This window comes from Cygnus olor, chromosome Z (assembly GCF_009769625.2).
Source record: "Cygnus olor isolate bCygOlo1 chromosome Z, bCygOlo1.pri.v2, whole genome shotgun sequence".
Taxonomy (NCBI): domain Eukaryota; kingdom Metazoa; phylum Chordata; class Aves; order Anseriformes; family Anatidae; genus Cygnus; species Cygnus olor.
The window spans coordinates 76631834-76649068 of NC_049198.1; the positions used below are offsets into that span (position 1 = coordinate 76631834).

The 17235-nt window shown below is 36.7% G+C and overlaps 1 protein-coding gene across 1 annotated transcript in view; it reads left to right on the forward strand.

Annotated features, from left to right (window-relative positions):
• The window catches only part of RASA1 (RAS p21 protein activator 1), a 63454-nt gene that overhangs the window by 12980 nt on the left and 33239 nt on the right, over window positions 1–17235 (forward strand). Inside the window, exons 2-8 of the mRNA XM_040540623.1 lie at window positions 3045–3194; window positions 6954–7089; window positions 7916–7986; window positions 10663–10780; window positions 11801–11832; window positions 13565–13617; window positions 14316–14466. Coding sequence (XP_040396557.1) covers window positions 3045–3194; window positions 6954–7089; window positions 7916–7986; window positions 10663–10780; window positions 11801–11832; window positions 13565–13617; window positions 14316–14466 — 711 coding nt within the window. The remainder of the gene's footprint in view (window positions 1–3044; window positions 3195–6953; window positions 7090–7915; window positions 7987–10662; window positions 10781–11800; window positions 11833–13564; window positions 13618–14315; window positions 14467–17235) is intronic.

Here is a 17235-nt window from a genome sequence, read left to right on the forward strand (position 1 = left end):
CAGTGATTAGGACTGCTTCTGTAGTTTAGTCATTTCTGATGCACTTTTTTGGCTAGCATTGATTATTGGATGGATATTCCTTTATAACTGATAACACACTGTAAATGATCTTAGTATTTTTCAGTAGTGTGAATTTGTGATCAGTAACCCGGTCAGTATTGAAAGAAAAGTTGATCTGTGGATGTATTTCAAATCAAAAAAAAAAGTCTTAGCAAGTATTGAAAAAGATAATTCTTATAATTAATGCTTCATTGAGCACTTGATATCTATAAATGCAATAAAGTATGGCAATTTTATAAACTATTATTTGCTATTTACTGTTAAACTGCTTTAAGGTAAAGCTGAAAATTTGCAGAGCACATCTTCGTATAATACTGAAGTCAGGTGAGAGCTGGGTGAAGTATAAGATGTACACTTTTAACAATAAAGCCTTCTTGCACTCTTCTGCACTGTATTGCTTGACTAAAGTGGTTCTCTAGTGATGAAACTCGAGTCTCTGGAAAAATACAGTTATTTCCCGACAAGCATTTTGCTTACTCTAATGGTATCTTGAAAGCTTGTACTTCAGTGTGTATCCTGTTTTCTAAAGATGTGTGCTATCTACAGAGGCTTCCTGAGGATATCACTTGAGCTGTTTTCTGCTATCGTTGCTGAGTATTGACTCTGCTCTACTGACATTTGTATCTCACCTTCCCATCAGCTGCTAGTGAAGTTCAGGGTTAACACGTGTTTTTGTAGCTCGTGGTGTAGAGTAGTTTATTCATTACACTAATGCATAGTGAACTGCAGAATACAACATACTTTGTGTCAGCTGCAAGTATTTCAAGTATGTGCTCAGTGGCATTGAACAGACAGTTTTATTTTAGAAAACAACCCTCTTCTGAGATAAGGGGACAAACATTGTTGAGCCTTGCTTATCCCTTAACTAATAATGTATATCTTCAGTTATGCTTGGTACAAAACTGTTGAATGGGAGAGAGTAAGTATGTTGTGTTTTACTTTAGGGGAAGTAATCTCCACTGTGTTTGATACACCAACATCTGTGTCACCAGCAGGGAGGGTGTTCTCTTTATTTAGAGCTTCAGGTCTTAAAATTTTGACATCCAGGTTTGTAGTGTATTACTGACTACAATTGTAAGAAATCACAGTCCCCTTCAAAAACATTGAACTTTTTTTTTCTTCTAGTAATTTTGCTTTTTTGTTTTCCTAGTATATTTTTATTAGTAATTTGCATTCTTATTAGCACTCCCACCTTCCCCATTTTGAAGGTATGCCTTTAAGTCTGGCATTGAAACATGATGTGTTGCTCAACAGAGCCCAGATTATTTTTCTTGAGTGGGTGATAAATAGGAACAAATAAAAGCGTAGTGAGCCTATTGTTAGTTTAAAATAGGCTCCGTGGAATGCTGGTTTCAAAGAATTTCTTGATCAGGAAGGTTTCTTCAGTCTCAGGGGAGTTTTTCTGCTTCAAGAAAGCCAGTCTGTCCAGAAGACCAAAGCCCAGTTGTGATGTGTGCTCATAATGAACAGCCTTGGGTTCAAGCCACTGACATGCCCATCGACAAGCAGGATATTTCATCCTAGAGAGTTCAAAACAGACTACTGATTTTTGTTTTGTTTCCCATTGAACTCTCCGAATGGGGCAGTGCAGACTGTATGCGAGCTGGCTGTTTCTGCCAGCAGCGAGGAGGCTGTGTTGCTCTGGAATGTGGTGAGACACATCTCTCTAACCTGGCTGGTACGGCTGTACAGACAAAGCGGCACTTCTTCTGGTTTAGCTTGTTTCCAGCAGGATGAGGAAGAGAAGCAAGGAGAGCTACACCAGCAAGAATACAGCTTTGCCAGGGTAAACAGTATCTACGCTGGTGCACGTAATGCTTATCTGTACAGCCTATCTGGTTTTCGTTCTGAGGCAAGCCCTCAAAGAAAACTTTTGATTTTGCTTCCATTTCATAGAAAAAGTGTATCTGGCCAGATCTTATCAACAGCCCAGCTGTATTTTTTTAAAAGGTAATTTTTATATCTGTTCCAAAATGCATTTTTTATAGCATGAGAGATACACGCAAACAGGTAGAATCAATAGGTGACTGAAGTAGTAAATACTATAAAACAGTGATAGTATGAAAATGGATGTTTCCTTGAATGTGGAGATTAAAGATTAATTCCAAGCATAGTGAGTTGATAGATGCAGACCTAATAAATTACATTATGTAGCTCCAGAATGTGCTGCAGCTTTGTAAATGGCATGGGTGTTTTTCCTTGTAAAAGGTGATGAGAACACCACTTGACTTTGCATTTTAATTACTGTCTCCGTTGCTGCTCTTTTTTTCTTTTTAGTGCTAAACCTAATGCTTAATCATTTGGGATCGAAAGAGAATTCTGACAAAAGCAATGTAAATAAAAGAATCGAGGTAATGCTAATTAATGCTTCGCTGCTAAGCCTTACCTTTACTTTACAGATGGAAGTGCTCTTTTGTCATTTTCTGCAGTCTGTGATTTGCCACGCATCTGTAGTTGCTTTTAATTTATAGGGTATGAATTGTGTTTAGGAAGGGCTCTTTTGGGACTGGATCGTGGTCTGGTGACTGCTGTCACTCCAGTTTGATGCAGGCTTTGCTACCAGGATATCTGTGTGTGTGAGCTGAGGAAAGGCTGTTACAAATCACTTCTACAATTTGTGTTTTAGCAAACTCCAGCCTGAACTGAAGCCCAGGCAGGCTTAAAATACAACAGTCTTCAAGTCAGACGTCACCTCTAGTTCTGTTTATTTAAAACAAGCAAACTGGGGAAGGGGGAAAAGATGATATGTAGAGCTTCTGCCCCATGGGATGGTTCAAAATGTGAGTTATTTGGTTATCTGAAATCTGTGCTGTCTTAAAAGCACTTACTGGGAGGTTGCACATGTAAATATGTAGTAACTTTGAAGGAAAAGATAACAATTATATCAGTTCCAACTGAAAGCTTTCTCTGGTCTCACAGATGTATTCTGTAAGAATAAATGAAAATGTTAAGTTCTAAGGACACCCACTGTAATTTTTTTTCAGGTGGTATCATGGAAAACTTGACAGAACAATTGCAGAAGAACGTCTTCGACAGGCGGGAAAACCTGGAAGTTACCTTATTCGAGAGAGTGATCGGAGACCAGGTTCATTTGTGCTTTCATTCCTTAGTAAAACAAATGTCAATCACTTTAGGTGAGAATTAAATGTTTTCTTTTAAAATCCTGTAATGTTTTTTTTTTTTTAGAACACAGTACAGACAGCAATAACCACTATTATAATATTTTTGGCTTTTTATTCTTTTATGGTACCGCTTTTAACTTGTGCTTAGTTGTTTTAAAATACACTACTTAAGAATCACTTTATAGGTTAAAGAACAAAAATATGAGGAAACCCTCACAGGAGAGAGGCTCGTCTGAAGTTGTTGTTAATAGACTTAAAGTAACGTGCAGGTTTCATTAGTCAGCCACAGAGACTGTTTTCGGTCTGTTTCTCAGTACTGATTTTTAGCTCACAGGACAGACTTCAATGTTAAAGTGCCATCAAATATGATCGCTTCCTTATTTTTAAGAAAATAGCGAGAAGAAATTAAGAGATTATGTATTTAATAATCAAAGGGTTTGCTTGAAACAGCTTTCAGTACATGTTAGAATTAATTGTTCTAAATACAAATAGCCCTTTATACAAAACTGTAACTAGGATTATTTCACCATTGGCAAGCTGTGTAAATTAGTAAGTTCGTTTATTCATTAGTGTAAATGAGATGCATTCTGAGAAAAGTATGAATGTTAGTTAGTAAGTATTGTGTTGCAGTGTAATGTTCACCTTCACCAAATAGGAGAGCAAGTAGGAAAAATATAGGCAAAATAGGAAGGCAAGATTCTTTGTCAGTAGAAGAAACCTTTCTCAGTGGTCTTGATAGAAACAAATACAAACTAAACTCTTCAACTTCTGAAAGCAGGAATTATCCAGGATACCAACAGGTGAGCCACTATGTGGGTGGTTTACAAATATAGGGAGTTTTTGGATTCATCTGCTGTGAGATTAAATGTAGTTCAGAGGTCCTGATCTAGCATTGACATGAGCTCCTAATTCCACTAAATGCAGGCAATGTAGCACACAAATAGTATCTCATGTTTGCATCTTGCCATCTGAGCTAACAATTTCAACTTTTCAGCTGTATTGATACTCACTTGGGAACTGGTACCGGTCTAGCAGTAGCAGAAAATTAAACTATATTTATGGTTTCTTTCTAGTACTGCTCTACAGTCTTGCATTATCTTTTAATAATTTTAGGTTCTTGAAGCCAACCTCAGGGCACTTGAATATTGGTTCATGCCCACCACAGAAGTGTTGCTGGCATCTCAGGTAGAAAATGTTCTCCAACAGTTTCCAATTCCTTAAGGAAAGGGCCCTTACTATATTTCCCAACCTTAAATAATCTTGCATTCCAAGATCCATAAAATGCACCAAGGAAATCAATTTGTGTTTTGTTGATACTGTTCTTCAGAGATTGGACAAATTTTAATCTCATTTGCTGAACATGTATTTTTCTTTCTTAATAAAAAGGCAAGTCCTACGCTCAAGAATATTTTCAAACTTAACAATGTTAGTCAAGGTAATTTCAAACAAATACAGGAATCGATCTCCTGTGTCCCACAGGGTAAAAGTGCTCTCTCTGCCAGAGCTTGATCTTTGCCATTCGCAGTCTACCAGAAATGGGTGAAACTGTCATTGCTAAACAATCTTCCTCATATTTTGTTTCCGAAAAGTATTATTTCCCCAGTTATTTCCTTAAAAATTCCAGCATTTTGGGTAAAAATGCTTGTGTACCATTTGATTGATGGCTAGCATATGGATCTATTAAAACAATCTATTTTCACAGAAGTGATACATTTTTTTAGTGAGTTACTGCATGATACCAATTATTGTAAAGGAAAATATTTATCTTCTAATCTTGCCCTTCAGGATTGTCTGGGATTACAAAAGTCTTTTTATATATATTGGCTCTGTGTTCCAAGGAAGTTTTTGTTTAAGCTTGAAATAATAATCTGAAACACTATATTTCAATTAGAACCTAATCTCTATTGAGTAATTCATGAAGGATCTTGCCGAAAATATGCCAAAAGATCTAGTGTAAATCCTTAAAGTTACATTGTTGACTCCCCTTCCAATGCTATATGCATAAACTTCAGATTTCATCTCTGAAAATAACACCTTTATTTAGATTTTACACTGTTGTTTTGGAGAAATAATTCAGTTCAAAGAACAGCCTGAGAAGAAATAATTTTAACGTATGAGATTACTGACCTGTTAAAGAAAATGGGAGTAAAAACAGAAGAAAGCAGCTGCAGATAAGTAGTATGCTCATTTTGGATGAGAGATAAGTTTCGTGGCAGTTGAATTTTTTTCCTTTTGTTTCTGAATTGTGCCCAATCATTATAAAGGGATTAAGCAGTGGAATGCTGAGAAGATTCAGATATGTTTATTCTTTGTAGTATTATTTATTTTGAAATATCCTTGAGATAATTTTTCTCTCTTCTGGAGACTGGAGAGAGAATTAACATGAGTTCTTAGATTTTAAGTTTTTCCTTAATAAGCAAAATATGCTTAGTTTGTTGATAATCTGTTTCTCTATTTCTTATACTTTATTGCATATATTTTCTCAACTGATCAAAAGCAGTATATATACACTTAGACTTCCGTTTGTAAAGGTGCACCATCAGATGTTTTTAAAATGATTCCAACACTGCAACAAGAATTCCGGAGAAAAATAGGAGGACTTTTCTATTTATGACACAACTTATTGGAAACTGCAGCTGCAGGTTTTCTGAAAACAGATGATGATGTTTTATGGTTGTACCAGAAATAATAATTTTTGTACAGATGAGCGTCTCTTCACCTTTTCACTTTGTGTAACTAAATAAGCAGTTCAGTCCCTGTGCCAGCATCTACTCCCTGCTCCCAGCTGCTTTCCAGATAACCCTTTAAGAATGTGAGCTGTTACAAAGGGCTGCTGTCACATCTGTATTGCTGGAAAAACTCAGGTCCACTTGATGCCACCAATTTACATACTTCCTGTTGTTTCTTTGGATTGTCTGGTCAAAAGTGCTAGTTGTTTCAAATTAAGTACTTCTTTACATTTGCAAATGATTCTTGATTATAGCAGGAATGCTTTTAATACTGTTAATCCTTTTGCCTAGATCAATTATTTCTGACTGCTTTTAGAATTTGTATTGAATAGCAGTGAGAACAGATGTGGTACCTTCAATTTTTTATGACAGTGTTTTCATGAATCTGTATTTTAAGAAAAACACGTCCTTGAAATAATAAAACAGTTTTGTAAGAATTCTTTGTTGTATTAAAATACTGAAAATGTTCCGTAAGCTTTTCCCTGTCAATTAGCAAATACTGCTGTTTTTTTAAATTTGAAGTAAAAGGAGATATTTTAATTATTCCAAATAATTTCTTAATTTTTAATATGGATACCAAGCTAACTGCAAGAAAGTGACTATTTTTGAAGATGTTTTAGTTTTCTGCATTCTATAATCAAGTGCAGTTTTTTATTGTTAAAATAATATGATACTTTATTAAATACATACATGTATGTCCTGCATGATACACATGGTAGCATTGTTGCATCTACTAGAGCACTCTGTCAGTTTTCCAGGACACTGATTACATTTTTCTGTTCAGTTTATTTCATTTAGTTCTAGCAAATTTTATGGCTTTTTTCCTCTTCCTTTACAGACATCAGTAATTTTAGGTGAAATATCCACTAGTTAAGGTTTGCACATCTATGTGCAGAGCTTGTAATACTGTATTTTATTGAATGTAGACACTCTGCTTTAAAACTTGAAATTATCTAATTTCCTTTTGCATTAAAAAAAAGGTAAAAAGAACTATCTGTAGAAAAAATTCCCTATCTCAAGCTTCCTTTTTTTTTATTAACAGGATTATTGCCATGTGTGGAGACTATTATATTGGTGGACGTCGCTTTGCTTCACTCTCAGACTTAATTGGTTATTACAGTCATGTGTCTTGTTTGTTGAAGGGGGAAAAGCTATTATTTCCAGTAGCACCTCCAGAGGCAAGTAGTAACATTTTTACAGTAATATTTCTAAGAGCCATTTACTTAAATATATTGGTATCATTAATCAGTACTCATAGTTTTCTGTAGAGAAGAAAAATCACTGCAAAAAGCTCCCCAGCATCCTACATAGGCTCAGCATATCATGAGGTATAAGGAATATATTAAAAATGCATTCTTACTGATGGAAAATAATGAAAAAAATTGCTGTTTAATGATTTTTTTTTAATGAAAGCTAGGTACTGGGTATTGCTGTTACCTCCAAAAGTAGCAATAGCATTGCAAGTGAACAGACATAAACAAGAAAATATGCAGTTCTTGGCTAGTAAAGACTACCACTGTAGTATAGACAACCTTTATTGTTTTGTGATATTTGTGTATCTAACAAAGATTTCCAAATATTCATACTGTGGATAATCAAGGTTTCTGAAAATGGGGCATCTTTCAATTTCTCATTGCTAAAACCATGCAAACAAAACCTAAAAATGTTCCTGATAGTTAAAATTCTTTAAATTTCCATTGTAATTGAAAGACATTTCAGAAGTATACTTCCATGAGAATTAGCTTATTAGTAATGTATTTTCAAGATGAGAACATAAGCTATCTGTCATGCTACAAAAAGAAACAAAGTGAGATCTCCGTAACTCTTAAGTGTGTGAATTGTATTTTTAGTGGTTTTAAGCTTGGAAAATCTAATGCTGTCAAGAGGGATATAGGTGACTATTACAAATCCTTTTCTTCAGAATAGCACAGTGTTGGGGAGAGGAGTTCTGCACTCACAAGCAAGTGAGAAGTGTTATTTTTGCTCTCTTCTTTTAAATTGTAGCCTGTGGAGGACAGAAGGAGAGTTCGAGCAATTCTGCCTTACACCAAAGTGCCAGAAACTGATGAAATAAGGTACGTTTTAATATAGGTAGTAGCAGTTCTGAGATTCTCAGAGTACGTATAGGTACTAATAAGGATTTAAGTATGCATTCATGTGCAATATGAACATCTTTTTCCAGTAGAATATTGTTAGCTTAAAGGATGATGCTTCTGTTTTTGTCGTTGTGGGGCATAACAATAACACTTTTTTCCCTCTGTATACTACTTTGTGTTGTACGGGAAGTTGCATTAGATTGTTAGAACTAAAATTAATTACGTTTCTCAGGTAAGTTTTATAAAGGCCTATATTTTTCTTAAAGAGGATAAATTTGTATATGAAAAAATTCTGTGCAAAAGTGTCTCACAAATATTTGAAATAAATGTTTTAGGCTTTTTTCCCTTAATTGCCTATAGGGAGTAGCTAGTAGCAGATAAATAGTTCAAGGCAAACTAATCCTGCCCACCAGAAAGAGAATGTGAGCATTGACTGCCTAAAAATTTTGTTTTTTTAATGTTGCTCCTTTTTTCTTAGTTCAAAAAAAGGCACTTGCTATGCTATTTCAAAAAGGCTTCTGACGTTCTAGTATGTATTTTGTTGTCTGTGCTTAGAAACTTTCATTTGCTGTGACCGTTACTTGAAGTTCTCATTGCTTGTCTATTCTTCAAATAAAGCAAGAATGATTCTTGCTTCCCTTCTCATCCCCTCCTCCTTTCAAAAAGTCTGTATTGAACGAATGTTATTTCAATGTGTAATCTCCAGTAATTTAAGATTTTAAAAGGTTACTGAAGTATGCTGGTTTATCATAACTTTGTTACGCTGTTACTCATTTCCTTTCTAACATTGATGCCTCAAGAATTTCTTAAGGATTCTCTGTGTGTTGTGCTTCTCTTGAATTTTCATGATGATCTGCATATGTGGGAAGGAAACAAATCCAACAGTCCCATCTCCAATAGAACATCATATGCTAGTTACTTGGAGTGAAAATGCTTTCCTGAGATACCAGATATTTTTTTTCAAATGGAAAAGAGGGTTTCAAAGAGGTTTGCAATGATTTTTAGTCTAATGAGACCGTCTTGGTTTCACAAGTTGATTTAACATTCCAAGTGAATTGGGAATTGGCTTGCTTTTAGGAGTATTGATCTAAGATACATCTGGGCTCGATGGTCTTTGTAGGTCCTTTTCAACTGAACTATTCTAATTTCCAGCAATACAGAAAAAGATATGAGAGCCTTCTATCCTCATTAGAATGGAAATTCATCCCATAGCTTGCAGCCTAATCCAGTCTGACCTCTTTAAGGAATGATGTGATGATAGTTATCATTGAGGTGATGACTTTCTAAGCAGGGTAGAAGAAAGGGTGGTAAGGCAAGGAGGGAACTCTAATTACACATTTCAAGTAAGACTTCTTACTATGCATAAGAATAAAAATATCAATCAAGTCCAGTACGTGCTTACTGCACTTAACTTACAGGAGAAAAACATTTTGTTACTTTTCTACAATTTTTATTGTGATAGCAAATGATACCTTTTCTCTCTGTTCCAGGATACAGCTGAAATGCAGAGCTTTGAGATAGGCTTATGAGATCATGGTTAAAATAATTCTTTTCCTGGCATTGCCCGGAACAAAGTTCTCAGTTTGTTCTGGGTTAAATGAATATACTCTGTGATTCAGTGAATCTTGAGTGAAAACTTTGTAAATACTGATGAGGATATTAAAGTTAATAGTATTGCAGGATTAATTTCAGCATGTCATCCATGCAGCAACTTATTGTGTAGTTCTTCATAATAGAGCTGATGTAGGGTGCTCTTGCTGGCTGCCACCCATTCTTACAGTTTAGGTTCATTAGCAGATGAGTTAATTCCATGTTCCATTAGGCTTTTTTTATTTTTGCTGTTGGCTTTATGCATGATTTTAATGCCTTTTTTGTTAGCCATCTCAAATGAGAGAAATGTTCTTTGAAATTTGCTGTGTAATTTTGGACTGGATTTGTAGTTAATGAGCTTCAGTGTCTTATAGATACTTCCTGTACCCTTGATGCATCATCTAACTTGATTGAGAAGTCCTGCTATGCTACAGTGAAAGGCTTACATGTGACCTGAGTTTGGGATAACTTAAGGAATAACTTACCCAAACCTTCAAGTAATGAAGCTTCATTAGGCATGTTAATGCTTCTTATTTATGCTTTTCTTGTAGCTGATTGCATGGCTTTTCCAGTAACTATTCTGTACTCTCTTTGTAGCACATGTTTTCCTATGTGAGAACATAAATAACAGATGTTTCACGGGCTTCTGTTACACCAGATTAGATTTCAATGAAAGGAGTATTATTTTCCTCCAGACTATTAATGGCATTTTGATTGCTTTACTGGTGTTTTATATTTGATCCATCTTGAAAAAAGAAAAGTATTACTATCTTCTAATACTGTCGTGTTATTTCTGTTTTATGCATTTTTAGTACACTTCAAAGTTGACAGAATTGAAATATGTATTACATTTTGAATGTAAATTAAAGAAATATAAATATTCATATATGATAGCCACTTAAACCGTGAGAAAAATACACATGGTATGCTTGGAATATCAATGTATTTTCATAAGCAGATTATCTCAAATGTTTTGCTGAAATTCTGCTGAAGAATTCATTGTGTTCATTAAAGCTTGTATTGTGATTGTATTTCTAACTTTGTTATTACTGTAATTTTCTTTAGTTTCCTTAAAGGAGACATGTTTATTGTCCATAATGAATTGGAAGATGGCTGGATGTGGGTTACAAACCTACGTACAGATGAACAAGGTCTTATTGTAGAAGACCTGGTAGAAGAAGTGGTAAGTAATTTTATATTCAAATCTTTTTGTATATATCTTTTTGTGTGTGCATATAAATAAATACGTGTAAAATACTGAAATAAACCAAAATCAGTGACACTTAACTGCCTCATTTTCAATTACGTGATTTTTTTTCTCAGCCTAGTAATTGGATCTAAAAAAGTTTGGTTTTAAAAAAAGTATGAAAAACATTTAAGCCCAATTCAGTATCAAAAAAGCACTTAACGCACATGTTGTCCAAAGAACTACAAATGAATGGTACTGCCAATTTGCTAAGCAGTTCCATAAACTCATCTGTCTTTGTAAAGAATCTGCTGGTCATATAATTGCATTTGTGATTTACATTTGTGAAAGTTTCGTGGCAAACTGTGCAGGGTATAGTTTTACGTTGTGGCAGGCCTTTCTTTTAAGGTCAATACATAAAAAGTGTTAGTGAATTAGTTGTACCTGGAATGCTACTAGTTGTACCTAGTATGCTAACTCGAGAAGTTAACCAGATGACCTGCAGGTAACAGAGTTTACTGCAAGAGAAGAGATGGTTTAAAGGACTTACTAAACAGGAGGTTTTTATTTTATTTTTTCTTAAAGCTCAGCATTGCTTTGGATGTTTTCCTGTGCGGCATATGTATTTTGCTATTAGTGGAATTACTTGCAGCTGCTTCTCACAGATCCAAGTGACGATGTGAATGGCTAAATTGAACTGGTAGTACTAGAATGTTAAACGGGAGACTTCTATATCAGTGGTGAAGTTAACCTTAGGAAAGCTGAGTTTTAAAATGTACCATCTCTAAAGAAAGGTTTGAAACATGACAAATAAAATCATTTGAAATATTGTATTTTGGCTGAATATTCACTTAGTGAATGAAGAGGAAAACTTTTCATTGAGTTGCAATAAGCCCTTTAGTTCAAAATATCTTAGGCTACTTGTTTTTTTCTACAGAAGGTCTTAGTTCAGAAAATAAAATTCATAGGTTAACTTCTACTGTTTTCATGCACTTACTGTGTTAATTTTCTCATTAGGGAAGAGAAGAAGATCCACATGAAGGCAAAATGTAAGGATTTTTTATTTTTTTAATTAATAACAAATCATAAAATAACTGATTGTAAACTTCAGCTATGAGGTTTCCTGACTTTTGGGAAGATGAACAGAAGATAATGATTTTTTGACTTAGGACAAAAGAATATTTCTATATTAGCTGCTAAAGGTGCACAGATAATTGACATGAAAGTCTTGTAAGTCTCAAAAGCCTATAATTCAGGGATTTTTCACTGTTAAAATCATCAATGAATCCCTGTATAATCACTTTCAGCCAAAATATGCACATTGGAGTATTTCATTAGGATTGTGTTTACTTTAGAGGTAACCTTTTTCAGATCTGCTTAACTGTAAATGCTGGAGAGAGCAAAGTACCATTACAAGAATGACAGTGTAATAATTACACTTTCTCTCCATTAGTTTCGTGTAACCACACTTAAACTTTGAAGATGAAAGACAGAGGGCCATGTGGTGGCTGTTGTATTTGCTTGGAATACTTGAAAAATTTTCAAGAGTGAATACATTTCAGGTTTAACAATGTATTGATATGGCAAACTGTTGATAGTTACATTGCTTTGAGTAGTACAGAAGAGTGGCCAAAATAAGGTTCAGAAAACCGCAAGTAGCTTGATTATTTTGTCTGTCCTGCATTTGCTTGCGATAATGGCAGCTGCTGCTTCCTGCAGCTGTTGCCTTGTTTGCTTTCTCCAAAAGGCTGATGGCTGAAGAAGACATTTCTTATTATCTTAACGGGAGAAGAAACATCACTGCTGGGTTGTTTTCTCACTGTTCCCTAATATTCTGCTGGTCAGTTTAGCAGTAAGAATTCTTTCAAATATAGGATTACTTTTTTTAATTTACAAAGCAGTTTGTAGCAGATATTTGGAGTTTCGATGCTTTGTCCACAGTTATGCTACAGTGTCCACAGTCTGCTACTCCGAAGAATTCCAGGGAGACAACAAATCCTTCAATGTTTGGTAGCCAGAAATGACCTTCTAAATGTAGTACAGAAAAAAAGTTAGAAATAGAGCTCATTTTAGATGCATAAGATGGGCTTCTGCATTTTTTCCCCCTACTCGACATGAAATGTAATGAAGTTCAGGCCATATTTTTTAGGTTTCCGTTAAAGGACAGAATGAGCTCTTAAGTTGTAGCATGTGGTGTGCCACATGTAAACTGAACAGCCCTGTAATGTCAGTACTGTACAATCACAAGCGTCAGGCTGAGACTCACGGAGGCTGCTGAACTTCCTTAGGGCATTCCTCTGACACAGGGCTCTGCAGAACATAAAAGGTGTGAGATTAAAGCAGTTTGTGTTCATCAGAACTAAGTTTTATTCCCACTGCTTCTGCCAAAATTGGTTTGATTTTTTTTCTTTACTGTATTTAATTTTGTTTTAGCTTTGGATTTCATGATTCAAGGAAATAGCTCTATGAGATTGACTTTAAATAATGCCTGTCAAGTTACCTAACACTTAAATGTTTTTCATCGCTAAACACAGTTGAGTTTGAATGTGAACTCTACATGTTGGATATTTTTATTGAAATTTGTTTATATGTCTGTTAATCTTAGCTTCTTCATGCTGTTGGTAGAACAGCAGCATTAAGTAGCATAGTCTTACCTATCTATGTATTAGGTCTTTTTAAAGAAAGATCAGTTCATAGGTGCCAGAGCCTTGGATGCCATCACAACCGAAAAAAGAGAGCTGGTAGTCTTGCTTTCTAATTTTTCTCTTCATCTTTGTTAAGATGGTTCCATGGGAAGATCTCCAAACAAGAGGCTTACAATTTGCTGATGACAGGTACTCGTACTTCTGATATAGTGGTAGTCAGATAGCACAAAGCAATCCTATTGCTGGCAAAATTTGCTTTTATGTTTGAACGTAGGAGTGTCTTACACTCTCAAGACTGTGTCAACCAGACTCTGGTTGTTATTGCAATAGAATACTACATCGAAATAAAACTTACGACTATGAGTATCAAGTGTATTTAAATTCTCAAGTACAGTTTATTTAATAATTTTGAGTGAAATAGTGAAATACTTTTTGATTAATACATGTACTAAAAATATTATGGGCTTTCCCAAGAAAAAAATACTGTTATAGACCTAAAGGAAAATATACTACAGACTTTCTAAAAATGTCTTCATAGAGGAAGTACTTTTTTAAATGAAAACATGAAAATTTTTGACCCATACTGTTAAACAGAATACTTAAAATATAAGAACAAACACCATTAATTGTTGAAAACATCTCAATTTTTTAATGTTCTTGTGTCAGTAGGTTGCCAGCTGCAGCTAAATCAATTTGCATTAACTCTGGCAGTTTAGTATTACTTCGTCTGATTTGGAATCAGTGTTGGAACTTACCTCATAAGCTTTGTCTCTCTCCTTTAAGTGTGCACTTCTTGCTACTTTATGCAGAAAGAGATTTGATGAGGGCTCATAAATAATACTGTAAGAAAAGTAGCAGTAAATAACACGATTATGGTATCTTTTCAGTCGGTCAAGTGTGCAGTTTTCTTGTGAGACCTTCAGACAATACACCTGGTGATTATTCACTTTATTTTCGGACCAGTGAAAATATTCAGCGATTTAAAATATGTCCAACTGCAAACAATCAGTTTATGATGGGAGGCAGATATTATAATAGGTAAGTTTTAGTGGTAAGATGATGTGTGTGTACTTTATGCTTGTGTAAAAGAATTGCATAATTTGTTCCTGATACTTACTTACTGGTATAAGACTTCAGTTTTCTCTATAGCATGCTAAGCATTTCACCTAACTTGCTTAACAGTTACTTGTAACTGAGAAAGTTCTTGAAACCTTAGTGGTTTTTTTTGAATTGTTCTTCTGCAAATGAGTTCCTTCATGCTAAGTTGTGGATCATATGTGGAGGTGTAATTAAGAAAATATTGTATTGTCTTGGAAGCTCCTATTTGTAATGTTGATTCTTCTCCATTTGAAAGAGGAAAATAAAAATGTTAGTTTTGTATGAAACATTCAGCAGAGATTTCAAAGTGTAAGTAATAGAAAAGGATATTTGCCAGTAAGGGAAAAAAATACCTTAATTGTTGGAAGAAAATATTAAATTGTATTATAATGTCTGAGTGATACTTTGGTAAGAATTGCGGATGACTTCATTTAGAGAGAATAAACTTACTAAATCAAACTAAACTTACTAGATATCTAGATTGGAAGAGACCTCCCAGATCACGTAGTCCAACCTCTGACCTAACACTAACAAGTCCTCCACTAAAGCATATCACTAACCTCTACATCTAAACATCTTTTAAAAACCTCCAGGGATGGTGACTGAACCACTTCCCTGGGCAGCCTATTCCAATGCCTAACAACCCTTTCAGTAAAGAAGTTCTTCCTAATATCCAACCTAAACCTCCCCTGGCGCAACTTTAGCCCCTTCCCCCTTGTCCTGTCACCAGGCACGTGGGAAAACAGACCAACCCCCACCTCGCTACAGCCTCCTTTAAGGTACCTGTAGAGAGCGATGAGGTCGCCCCTGAGCCTCCTCTTCTCCAGGCTGAACAATCCCAGCTCCCTCAGCCGCTCCTCATAAGACTTGGTCTCCAGACCCCTCACCAGCTTCATTGCCTTTCTCTGGACTCTCTCGAGCACCTCCATGTCCTTCTTGTAGCGAGGGGCCCAAAACTGAACACAGTACTCAAGGTGCGGCCTCACCAGAGCCAAGTACAGGGGGACAATCACCTACCTAGACCTGCTGGCCACACTGTTTCTTCTACAAGCCAGGATGCTGTTGGCCTTCTTGGCCACCTGAGCACACTGCTGGCTCATTATTCAGCTGACTATCAACCAGTATTCCCAGGTCCTTCTCTGCCAGGCAGCTTTCCAGCCACTCATCTCCCAGCCTGTAGCGCTGCTTGGGGTTGTTGCGCCCAGGTGCAGGACCCGGCACTTGGCCTTGTTGAACTTCATACAGTTGGCCTCAGCCAATCGGTCCAGCCTATCCAGATCCTCCTGCAGAGCCTTCCTTCCCTCGGGCAGATCAACACAGGCACCTACCTTGGTGTCATCTGCAAACTTACTGAGGGTGCACTCGATCCCCTCGTCCAGATCATCAATAAAGATGTTAAAGAGAACTGGCCATAATACTGAGTCCTGGGGGACTCTGCTAGTGACCGGCCTCCAACTGGATATAACTCCATTCACCACAAGTCTTTGGGCCTGGCTATCCAGTCAGTTTCTAACCCAACGAAGCGTACACCAGTCCAAGCCAAGAGCAGCCAGTTTCTTGAGGAGAATGCTGTTGGAATTGGTGTCAAAAGCCTTACTGAAATCAAGACAGACCACGTCCACAGCCTTTCCCTCATCCGCTAAGTGTGTCACTTTGTCACAGGAGGAGATCAGGTTCGTCAAGCAGGACCTGCCTTTCATAAACCCATGCTGACTGGGCCTGATCGCCTGGTTGCCCTGCAAGTGCTGCGTAGTGACACTCCAGATAATCTGCTCCATGAGCTTCCCTGGCAGCGAGGTCAAACTAACAGGCCTATAGTTCCCCGGGTCTACCTTCTGGCCCTTCTTGTAGATGGGCATCACGTTTGCTAGCCGCCAGTCGACTGGGCCCTCCCCTGATAGCCAGGACTGCTGATAAATGATGGAAAGCGGCTTGGCCAGCCAGAGAGACCTTGAGAGACCTTGGCTGCCAGGTCTCTCAGCACCCTCGGGCCCATCCGGCCCCATCGACTTGCGTACATCTAAGTGCTGTAGCAAGTCGGCAGCCATTTCCTCTTGGATTGTGAGGGCCACATTCTGCTCCCCATCCCCTTCCACCAGCTTAGGGTACTGGTTATTTAGAGATCAAGTGGTCTTGCTGTTAAAGACCGAGGCGAAGAATGTGTTTGTTTTGCCAGTAGTACAACAATACAGTAATCTCCACAAAAAGAAGAATAAACGACAAGAGATACTTCCCATTTTTATGGGAAAAGCTATCCTGGCCGTGCAGCTCCATCCATGATAATCATATTTTTAGAGTTTTTGTAGATACAAAAATTCTCAGTAGTAAGAGCTCACCTCCATCTTTTCACACAATCAGAACTTTTCTAGTCTTGTTCACCTAGAACCAGGGCATTCTTCATCCCACTGGAGAATTTCTCCCACTTCCAGCTTTGTTTCTGAGTGGGTAGAGGTCCAGCAGCTGGTGTGAGGAAAATGTCGAGGTCTCCTAACTAAGTACTGTGGACTCTTTTCACATCTTGTAATGGACAGAGGTGTGAGGCTAAGCAATTGGAACCTATGAATCTATGCATATCCCACACCCAGACTGCTTGAGTACCTTCTACATTAATCAGTCTGGCCTCCAGACGTTCTCATTGAAAACCGAGCTAGTTGCAGTGTCAGCTTTTCATGAAGGTAAATGCTTCTGCCCATTCTCTAGTTACATGGC